We start from the raw sequence: 9,817 nt of genomic DNA, 5'->3' as shown, positions 1-9,817 counted from the left end.
TGGGGGTGCAGGGGACCGGAGAATCGAGGGGTCCGGGGGTGGAGGAGGCCCGGGGTCGGGGGCTCAGGATGGAGGGGCCCGGGGTGGGTGGTGAGGCGGGCACTGAGGCAAGGGCTGGGATGGCGGAGGTTGATGACTTGGATGGAGGAGGCTGGGCGGGGTCATCCCTTGTTGGCCTTGGATGAAGGCGGCTGGGCCGCGTCATTGGAGAAGGGGCTTGGGTCGAGGAGGCTGGGTCGGGTCATCGGGGAAGGGGCTGGGCAGGTCACCCCTAGAGCGCTTGGACGGAGGAGACCCTAGAGACCGCTGGAGGAATCAGGAGGAAGGGGCGACCCAGGCTGAGACCCATTTTTTAAAGCGCTGCTCCTTTTGGAGCCTGCCTTTCTGGGACCCTTTGCAGAGACTCTGCCATCAGCGCTGGGCTTCCTCTGCCTGGTGCTCCCTCTCTGACCCAGCTCTACCTCAGAACTCAGTTCATGTACTTGGATCAGTCTCAACCACTGGGTGGGACTCTTGAATAGAGAGGGCCAGGTCTTCCCCTTGGCATGGAAACTCTCAGGTGAGATTGGCCTCCTGAGGAGGGCCAGGAAGTGAAGGAATGTGAGGTCAGGTGGGCAGCAGTGGAACAAGACTTATCTTCATGGGAGGACTTGGGAGCCAGATGAGGGCAAAGCTGTGTCACCACCTCTTGACTGGGAGCTCCTTGATGGACAGTCTCTGGCCTGGACAGGCTCCCTGGGCAGGCCTGTGGCTCCACCTTTAGGCACTCCCTGGGCAAGGGTTGTGTCCTGTTATGGTGGCCTGGCTGGCAGAGCTGTTCCTTCATGGACTGAGATGGACTGAGGCCAGGGTACTAGCCCTTCAAATGTGGCTCTTCCCACTAAATGGCAATTTCTTGAAGGCAGGCCCAAGTATCCCCTCAGTAGTCGGCTTGTGCCTGTCCCGCCCCTCAGATCCTTCCTCAGTGATGTTTTAGGGTATAGCAGTTGGTTAGCAGGTGGCAGTTAATTGAGAAAAGGGGCTTGGTTAGTAACTTGGGTAGGAGACAACTTGGGAATGCTGGATGCTGTGGGCTTTGGGACCAGTGAGATGGCTCAGTGGGTGTAAGCATATACCGTCAAGCTTGATGACCTGAATTTGCTCCCCAGGCCCCACATGGTAGAAGAAGGTAATCAACTCCTGCAAACTCTCCTTACCTCCACATATGTGTGTGTGTATGTGTGTGTGTGTGTGTCCCCAAAGGTAATACAAAGAGAAAGAGGTCCCCTTGTAGGTAGTGGTTTGGAAATAGGTGAGTGCATGACTTTCACACCCTAGCATTCTTCAGCCTCATGGGAGGGAGCCAAGTGTCATGGGAGGGGAGGATGCTTCACAGGGAGGTGGTTCTGGGCTTGGGCAGAAGGGACCCTGAACATGAAGAGATGCAGAGCTGGGATCCTGAGATGGGGTCCTTAGTATGTGTGTCAGGGGGATGCCTGTGAGGTCACTTGGTGTCTGCATCTGCCCCAGCCATTCCTGCATTCTGGAGAAGGGACCACCCTTGGCTATTGTGGTGGGAAGAGAGTGGGCCTGTAGAGACTGCTCAACCTCTGCTTCTAGTGAGGACTTGGGGGGCTGCAGGTGGCCTCTGCCTGAAGAGCCCTGGTTGTCCCATCCCCAGATCAGTGGACAGCTCTCTCCTCGTCTTTTTCGGAAGCTGCCTCCCAGGGTCTGTGTGTCCCTCAAGAACATCGTAGATGAAGATTTTCTCTATGCAGGGTGAGGTTGGGACCAGGCTGGGAGGAGGTGGGTCAGGCAGTGGGCTTGCCCTCATCTGTCCATTGTGCCCTCTCTGCCCCACAGCCACATCTTCCTGGGCTTTTCCAAGTGTGGCCGCTATGTCCTGTCCTATACCAGCAGCAGTGGCGATGATGACTTCTCCTTCTACATATACCACCTCTACTGGTGGGAGTTCAACGTCCACAGCAAACTCAAGCTGGTAGGGTCAGGCCTTCCCCCTCAGGAGGCATTTCAGACAGTGAGACCCCAGCAGGGTCCTGCACCCCTCAGTCTGTGTCTTCCTGTGTAAGATGGGCTTGTTGTACTACTTGTGGGGCAAACCGTGTGGAGTTGCCATTTTGTAGTAAATCAAAAATGGTGGTGAATTTATTTGACTTAAGTAGCATGTAAGGCCCATCTGACACCCTCAACAAGGTGCAGGCAGCTTTCAGAGACTGTGCAGGTGGTTGCCACAGTGACGTTAGCATTCATCCTTGATCTATGTTCCAAGGGGTATGCTGCTACCTCAGTTTTCATGCAGCCTCCAAGTTTCAAGTGGGCTTTGTTACCCAGGGGGAGCAAGGAGGCAGTATTTCTAGTCAGGTCCCTTCCAGCTGAGCTCAGGCCTTCCTGGGCTAATGGTGGTGGGAGGCGCTCTGGCATAGCCGTTGCTGGCCAAGATCCTACATCCTCTGGTCAGCTCTTGCTGACCTCACACTGACCATGAGCATGTCGCTTAGGTCCGGCAGGTGCGGCTCTTCCAGGACGAAGAAATCTATAGCGACCTGTACTTGACTGTGTGTGAATGGCCGAGTGACACCTCCAAAGTCATTGTCTTTGGCTTCAAGTGAGATCTGGGGCAGGTGGGGAGGCTGTGGGGACAGGCTGGGAGGGCTAGTGGCCCACCTTGGGCTGAGGGTGTGCTGCCTCCAGCACCCGCTCCGCCAACGGGATGCTCATGAACATGATGATGATGAGTGATGAGAACCATCGAGACATCTACATCAGCACTGTGGCCATGCCACCTCGGGGCCGCTGCGCTGCCTGCCAGGATGCCAGTCATGCCCACCCAGGTGAAGCACAATGGGTTCTGGAGGGGTGCATGGCTGTTGGCCCACTGCTGATGCACTGAGGGAGCTGTGGTGTGTGTTTCTGCAGGTGACCTGAGTGCACAGTGCCTGCGACATGGCTTCATGCTACACACCAAGTACCAGGTGGTGTATCCTTTTCCTACCTTCCAGCCCGCCTTCCAGCTCAAGAAGGACCAGGTAGTGCTGCTTAACACCAGCTACTCGCTGGTAGCCTGTGCCATCTCCGTCCATTCAGCAGGTAGGCCCAGGCCAGGTGGTCCTGTTTCTACCGACAGGGCAGACCAGGAGAATAGCACAGAGGGACCAAGTCTCTCGAGGTCATGCAACTTGGAAGTTGGAAGGCTGGGTACCTACCTACCCACGCCCTCCCCAGGACCGTGCACTAGAACCTTCTGAGGGGCTGAGATGTTCCGTGGCTTCTTGTCCACTGTGGCTGCCTCCAGTAGCTGCTCCCAGTGTGGCTTTTGCTACTCAGGAACTGAGTGTTTTACTTGAGCAGTAGTGTGGCTAGCAGTTTTCACACAGGCAGTTCCCCTGTCTAGGAAGCCATGTTGGCATGGGTCAGTGTAGAACCTGCCAAGCACACAACACAAGTGCTGGGATTAAAGCCATGCACTGCCACACCTGACTGTCACGGTGTCCTTAAATATTTATTTAAAAAAAATTGTGTGTGTTTACATATACACACATGCCATGCCATGCATGTGGAAGTCAAGAGGACAGTTTATGGGAGTTAGGTTCTCTTACCATGTGGGTTCTGGGAATTTTAAACTCAGGTTGGCAGACATGGCAGGAGGTGCCTTTAACTGCTGAGCTATCATGCTGGCTTCTCACTGTGTCTTCATAGCGATATGTTAGGAAGTGGGGTGGTATCACTGGCTGGCAGGGAAAGGGTGAGGGCCTAGGGACATCTGGGCCCACAGCTCTGCCCTGCTGGTCCCTTCCCTCAGAGAAAGCCTTTTGCTTCCATCAAGTCCTTCCATTCAGGTCCTTAGAGAAGAGCCAGGGACTTCCTGGAGCCCTTCCCCAAGATAGGAGGGGGTTCAAGCATGCTGTGGAAGACCTGAGATATCCCACAAAGCATATATTACATTTAGGCACAGTCTCAGGAAAGAAAATCTACAACTGATTACTACTTAGGGATAAATTAGTAACATGTTTTTTATTTATTTATTTTTATTTATTTATTTATTTTTTTGGTCTTTTTGAGACAGGGTCTCCTTGTAGCCCCAGCTGTCCTGGAACTCACTGTGTAGACCAGGCTGGCCTAGAACTCACAGAGATCCGCCTGCCTCTGCCTCCCAAGTGCTGGGATTAAAGGTGTGTGCTACCACGCCCGGCTTTGTTTTTAATTAAAAAAAATTTTTTTTTTTTTTTGGTGTGTAGACATGTTGTGCCTTGCCTGCAGAGGTCAGAAGAGGGTGTTGGATTCCCCTAGAATTGGAGTTATGGACTGTTGTTAGCTGCCATGTGGGCATTAGGATTAGAACCTGGGTCCTCTGCAAGAGCAGCCAGTGCTCTTAATTGCTGAGCCATCTCTCCAGTCCCAGTAGCACATTTTTAATTTGGGGAGAACTCAAGAGCATTCCAATTAAAATGGTTGCTCCTGAGACAAGGGAAGAAACAGGCAGGATCAAGTGACCAAGCTGACCAGCAAGGGACAGCACACTTGTCTTCAGACTCAGCCTGCCTTCTCCCTATCCCTGTCCTGCATACTGGTATCACTATTGAGAGAGATGCTATTCCTCACCAAGACTGTGTGACCTGAGTGTTGACTCTGAGCCTCCTGTGTGACCCAGCGGGACTGTGGCCCTTGCTTTTTCCTGTATGAGCTTTGTCTCCAGCTGTGTTCACCCTGTCCCTGGAGTTCACACCAAGCTATTTTCAACTTCTGTCCTGTTGCCTGAAAGCACCTTGGGGCTGGATTCCTAATCTTTCAGTGTGACTTGGACACTAGCTAAGTTCCTATGCCAACCCCACACTTCCTCTTAAAGGCGGCGGAGGTGGCATGGATGGAGGCCCCAGATGTGGTCTGTCAGTACCTGAACTGGCCTGGCCTGGTTGTGAGGGCTCACTTATGTGACTTTTATTTACCCTCACTGTAGACCGTCTACTCCAAGGGCAGGGCTTTGTGCATCTCATTTGTGTTCTGTCCTTTTGAGTGGCACCAGTGTTAAAGGTGAAGTTTTGAGCTGGGAGTGGCTCAGGGGTAGAGCTTTAGCCCTGCCTGTGCATGGGGTCCACCCCCAGCACCATTACAAAAGATTTGAATGAATGCGTCTGCATATGAATGACCTGTGCCCAGAGTATGTGTGCTTTGTGTATGCGTATCCTCCAAGGGGTTCACACTGATTTCAGCACCAAAGGGGCTCGAAGGTGCTCCTTGAGGTGGAGTTCTAAGAATCTGGCAGGTAGTGAAAGAGGTGAGGTTGAAAATGAGTTGTGATGACCTATTCCACTTTGTGTCTTGTAGGTGACAGCAGCTTCTGCCAAATCCTGTATGACCACACAGCTTCGCCCCCAGCCCCCCCCAGCCCTCCAGGACCTCAGAGCCCAGAGGCAACCCCTGCCTTCCCTAGCCTTGGCCCTGAGGTGGCCCCAGCCCGGTCCTCTGGAGCCCCTGAGCCCTCACAGGCCATTGCCAAGGCCAAGGAATTTGTGGCTGACATTTTCCGTAGGGCTAAAGAGGCCAAGGGTGGCACCTTGGAGGAAGCTCGGCTGCCCCTGGGCCTGGGGCCCTCAGGCAGCCGCTGCCGCCCAGCCTCAGAGCCTCTAGCCCCAAGTGGGGAGGCTGCAGAGGCACCTGCCTCTGAGCCTGGCTACATCAACTACACCAAATTGCACTACGTGTTGCAGTCTGGGGAAGGGACAGAGCAAGAGGATGGTGAGGGGGCTTCCTGGGATAGGTTGTGGGATGGGGCAAACCCAAGCAGGCTGTTGGCCTGCCCCTACCACCTGCCTGCCTCCCCAGAGTTTGAGGATGACAAGATCTCCCTGCCTTTTGTGGTGACTGACCTCCGAGGTAGAAACTTACGGCCCATGCGGGAACGGACAGCCATGCAGGTGGGTGGCTATTGTGCAAGGGTGGCCCAGGATCTTTGGAGTGGTTGGCACTACCTACCTCTAGCTCTCTGCCCTCCTGTTGTCCCCAGGGCCAGTACCTAACAGTGGAGCAACTCACTCTAGACTTTGAGTATGTCATCAATGAGGTCATCCGCCATGACGCCACCTGGGGCCACCAATTCTGCTCCTTCAGTGACTATGACATAGTCATTCTGGAGGTGGGGCCAGGGCGTAGCAGGGGGTAGGGTGTCTCCACTGTGGGGTCTGTCCATAGCTGTCACTGCCTGCCTCTAGGTCTGTCCAGAAACCAACCAGGTCCTCATCAACATTGGCCTCCTACTCCTGGCCTTCCCAGCCCCCACCAAGGAAGGCCAGCTCCGGTGAGTGGCAACACTGTTTGCCTGCCCACATTGAGTCCCTTCTGTGCAGGGTTTAGGGGGTGGGCAGGCAAAACCAAGGGTGATCATGCTGTCACTGGTACATCAACAAGCCAGTGCAGGGAGTCACCCCTTCATCCCCCCACTGCTACTGCAGACCAAAGACTTATCACACCAGCCTCAAGGTGGCCTGGGACCTCAACACGGGCATCTTTGAGACAGTCAGTGTGGGTGACCTCACTGAAGTCAAAGGGCAGACCAGGTGAGGCAAGGCTGGGCACAAAAGGGCAGGAGTGGGTTGCCAGGGTCCCCAAGCTGATTGGGAGAGGGAGGGCTCCTCTCCACTCACTCACCTGGCCCCTAGCGGCAGTGTCTGGAGCTCCTACCGCAAGAGCTGTGTGGACATGGTCATGAAGTGGCTGGTGCCTGAGAGTAGCGGCCGCTATGTGAACAGGATGACCAACGAGGCACTGCATAAAGGTAAGGATTTTCCCTGCCCTCACCCTGGCTGAACGTGAGTGCACACTGGACATGCAGGGGAGTGTCTTGGAATCTGAGTGCCGGCCAACTTGGTGCTCATTAAACAGGAGTTTTAACTGACTGGAGGTGGAAGGGGACCTGTCTGGAATCTTCTGGGCCTAATCAGGCCATAGGAGGTGCGGACAAAGTGACTCATGGTTCTACAACCCACCTCCCCTGCAGGGTGCTCACTGAAGGTTCTGGCAGACAGCGAGCGATACACATGGATTGTGCTGTGAGGGCTGGATCACCCTGGACCTTGACTCCAACTACCTCCGCAGCCCAGGAGAGGATTGCCTTCCTGGGCTGGCCCCACACTGGCCACAACCGGCACCAGTGTTAGGCTGCGGTAAAGGACTGGCAAGGTGGCCTGAGAGTCTGGACTTTTTTTTATTTATGCCTATTTAAGTTGGGGAAGGGCAGAGGGAGGAGCCCCTGCCTCCCAAGCCTCCAGTGCCTGCTCCGCAGCCAAGCCCAGCCCTGCACCCTGTGCTTTGGTCCCTTTTCTTGGCTGCAGGTGTGACCCCCAAGGGAGGCCCAGTGGCTCCAGCCTCCCTCACCTGGGGTGGGAACCCTGTGGCTACCCCCACTAAGTTCATGTAATAAATGCTTTATTTCTGAGACTGGCTGAGGTTTCAAACCCACCAAGCCCTGCCAGTCAGCAGTAGACAAAGATTACAGTGGTATTTATTGTTTTAAGAAAGACTACAAAAGGTAGAAAACAGCACACTAAACTACCACACGCATGGACACTTTCACTGCTGGGGAAGGGAGGCCCCATGGGCATTGGGGAGTGTGCACGACCACCCCAAAAGCTGTAGCACACAGAGCACACAAAATAGTGATTTTTTATACAATAGCCAGATTTTCCTTTTTTTTTTCTCCCCCCTCCCCCGCTTTTTTGTCATAAACATCTATCACAGATTGAAGACACTGAGATAACGGGAACAGATAAGGCCATGATGGTTGGAAAAAAACCCAACAAGTTACCGGCTCCGCTCAAGCGGCGCTCACGAATCACACAATAGTTAAAGGGGGGGCCACGGCACAGAGGAGAAGCGTCTCTGGGAGAAGGTTCTGTCACAAGCCTGCGGGGTTGAGGGCATGGGCACGGCCTCAGGTCTGGAGCACCAGGTCCGCAGGGATGCTCCTCTTTGGAAGCTGGAGGCCTACGCCCTACCGCATTCATCCGCCCCTCTGCACTGCGGGACCAAGAGGTCCCCGCTCTGGAGAGGATGCACACCCACAGATTTAATTGCACTTATACCAAGAAGGGGAGCAGTGGGGCTGCTGGGAGTGGGGTCTAGGGGCTGCTGCTGACAGTGGGGGTCCCCAGGCGCCGCCCATCTGCGCCTGCCAGGGCTCCAGTCTGTCCCAACAGGCTGTGCAAAGCCAGCCAGCAGAATAAGTTAACAGTTCCACAGGGGAGGGGGCCGGCCTGCTGCCCCCTGGGGCGGCGGGGACCGGGCTGCGGGGAAGGCGTGGGGCACCTGGGCACGGCAAGGTTCCTTAAGGCACATCTTTTGTGTCAGGGTTTGCAGCTGTGGTTCCACCCAGCCCATGATTGTGCCGGCCCAATGTGGGGACGGGGCCCCTGGCCTTCCCATCTGAGGTCTCCTCCTGGGCTGGAGGGGTGATAGCAAAGCCACAGAAGCTGGGGGACCCTGGTGTGGAGGGGCGGCTGGGGAGGGCAGGCGGAGGGGCTGGGGAGGCCGCGACCTTAGCTTGAGGGCAGCGCCTGCACGAAGAGGCCTCGCGCCTCGGTCCGCGCCAGCTTGGCGGGCGGCTCCAGCGTCTCAGGGCCCAGCGCGGGCGACTCTCCGCTGGCCGCCAGGGAGATGTCCTGTGGCAGCTCGTCCTCGCTCTCTTCTTCCTCTTCTTCCTCCTCGTCTGGGGCACAGAGACCGGGCACAGTTAAGCGGGTGAGGGGCCAAGGGGCACCGTGCAAGTCAGCCACCACCCCATTCCGCCCTGGGACAGGGTCCCGGGTAGGGACGTGCTCTGCCTACCTTTGTCCGGGTCCAAGGGATTCAGTGAGGTGGCCAGGTTAGCGAACTGAAGGAGAGGGAAAAGGGTGAGGTTCCAACTCCTGCCTCCACCAGCAAGGCATCCCCACCATCCCCAGCATCACAGCATCCCCAGCGTCGCACCTCGCCCATGACCGCGATCGGTGTCTCGCCCTTCGCCTGAGCCACGCGGTGCTCGATCAGGTAGTACATGTACTCATCATAGAGCAGCCGGATGAGGTGGAAGGAGCCGAAGCTGGCGGCGCTGCGCAGAGTCAGGTCCCGGATCACCATGGAGCTGTGGGCGGCGAGCAAGAAACAGGCCCAGAGGTTACTGTACTTTGCTACTGCCACCTTCCCTGCGTCCTTCACTGACAGCTAAAGGGCGTTCACTTCCTCACCCCCGTGGCTCCTTCCCAGGGCCCGGACCTTCCTTAACTCCACCCACATCAAATAGGCGTGGCCTCCTAGTGTCATTCACCCCCTCAGGGGTGGCACCTTGGTAGGAGAGGTCTCCTCTTAAGCGGCTCCGGGGCTCCCTCCCTCCACACCCCGCCCGCCCGCACAAGTGCACACCTGTAGAAAGACCACTTTAGGAGGAAGAGCTTGGCGGCCTTGGGGAAGCCGGAGCTGCCCTGGTAGGGCTTGAGGACCTGGCTCACGACGCCGTCCAGCCAGGCTGCCCACTGCTCTAGCGAATTCTGCTGCTGCAGTGTCACCTTGAAGTCCTGCTCCAGACGCTGCACCACGCGGTCTTCGCAGCGGCATACCCACGAGGCCTGCTCCTGGGGCGTAGGAGGAAGAGCTTGGCGGCCTTGGGGAAGCCGGAGCTGCCCTGGTAGGGCTTGAGGACCTGGCTCACGACGCCGTCCAGCCAGGCTGCCCACTGCTCTAGCGAATTCTGCTGCTGCAGTGTCACCTTGAAGTCCTGCTCCAGACGCTGCACCACGCGGTCTTCGCAGCGGCATACCCACGAGGCCTGCTCCTGGGGCGCAGCGGGTGG

General features: G+C 56.3%; 2 protein-coding genes across 5 annotated transcripts in view; one reads left to right on the top strand and one right to left on the bottom strand.

Moving 5' to 3' along the window:
* The window catches only part of Dcaf15 (DDB1 and CUL4 associated factor 15), a 7,869-nt gene extending 438 nt beyond the window's left edge, over positions 1–7,431 (top strand). The window contains exons 2-13 of one of the 2 annotated variants that reach the window (XM_008855424.3): positions 1,661–1,758; positions 1,843–1,978; positions 2,499–2,605; positions 2,692–2,831; positions 2,917–3,087; positions 5,323–5,733; positions 5,821–5,912; positions 6,002–6,130; positions 6,207–6,292; positions 6,447–6,551; positions 6,654–6,769; positions 6,992–7,431. In XM_008855424.3, coding sequence (XP_008853646.1) covers positions 1,661–1,758; positions 1,843–1,978; positions 2,499–2,605; positions 2,692–2,831; positions 2,917–3,087; positions 5,323–5,733; positions 5,821–5,912; positions 6,002–6,130; positions 6,207–6,292; positions 6,447–6,551; positions 6,654–6,769; positions 6,992–7,047 — 1,647 coding nt within the window. In that variant the 3' untranslated portion in view covers positions 7,048–7,431. The remainder of the gene's footprint in view (positions 1–1,660; positions 1,759–1,842; positions 1,979–2,498; positions 2,606–2,691; positions 2,832–2,916; positions 3,088–5,322; positions 5,734–5,820; positions 5,913–6,001; positions 6,131–6,206; positions 6,293–6,446; positions 6,552–6,653; positions 6,770–6,991) is intronic. The other variant, XM_029557411.1, reaches the window with a different exon arrangement.
* A 44-nt stretch (positions 7,432–7,475) lies between these two features.
* The window catches only part of Rfx1 (regulatory factor X1), a 36,650-nt gene continuing 34,308 nt past the window's right edge, over positions 7,476–9,817 (bottom strand). For 2 of the 3 annotated variants that reach the window (XM_029557409.1, XM_029557410.1), the window contains 5 exons: positions 9,629–9,799; positions 9,391–9,428; positions 8,959–9,112; positions 8,818–8,863; positions 7,476–8,698 (listed from right to left, as the gene is read on the bottom strand). In XM_029557409.1, coding sequence (XP_029413269.1) covers positions 8,529–8,698; positions 8,818–8,863; positions 8,959–9,112; positions 9,391–9,428; positions 9,629–9,799 — 579 coding nt within the window. In that variant the 3' untranslated portion in view covers positions 7,476–8,528. Of the gene's footprint in view, positions 8,699–8,817; positions 8,864–8,958; positions 9,113–9,390; positions 9,600–9,628; positions 9,800–9,817 lie in introns of all 3 variants that reach the window. The other variant, XM_008855423.3, reaches the window with a different exon arrangement.

The sequence above is a fragment of the Nannospalax galili genome, unplaced genomic scaffold (genome assembly GCF_000622305.1).
Source record: "Nannospalax galili isolate Female #2095 unplaced genomic scaffold, S.galili_v1.0 scaffold47, whole genome shotgun sequence".
In the NCBI taxonomy this organism is placed as follows: domain Eukaryota; kingdom Metazoa; phylum Chordata; class Mammalia; order Rodentia; family Spalacidae; genus Nannospalax; species Nannospalax galili.
The sequence above is the reverse complement of the archived record's forward strand: the minus strand, read 5'-3'. Positions and strand labels throughout refer to the sequence as shown.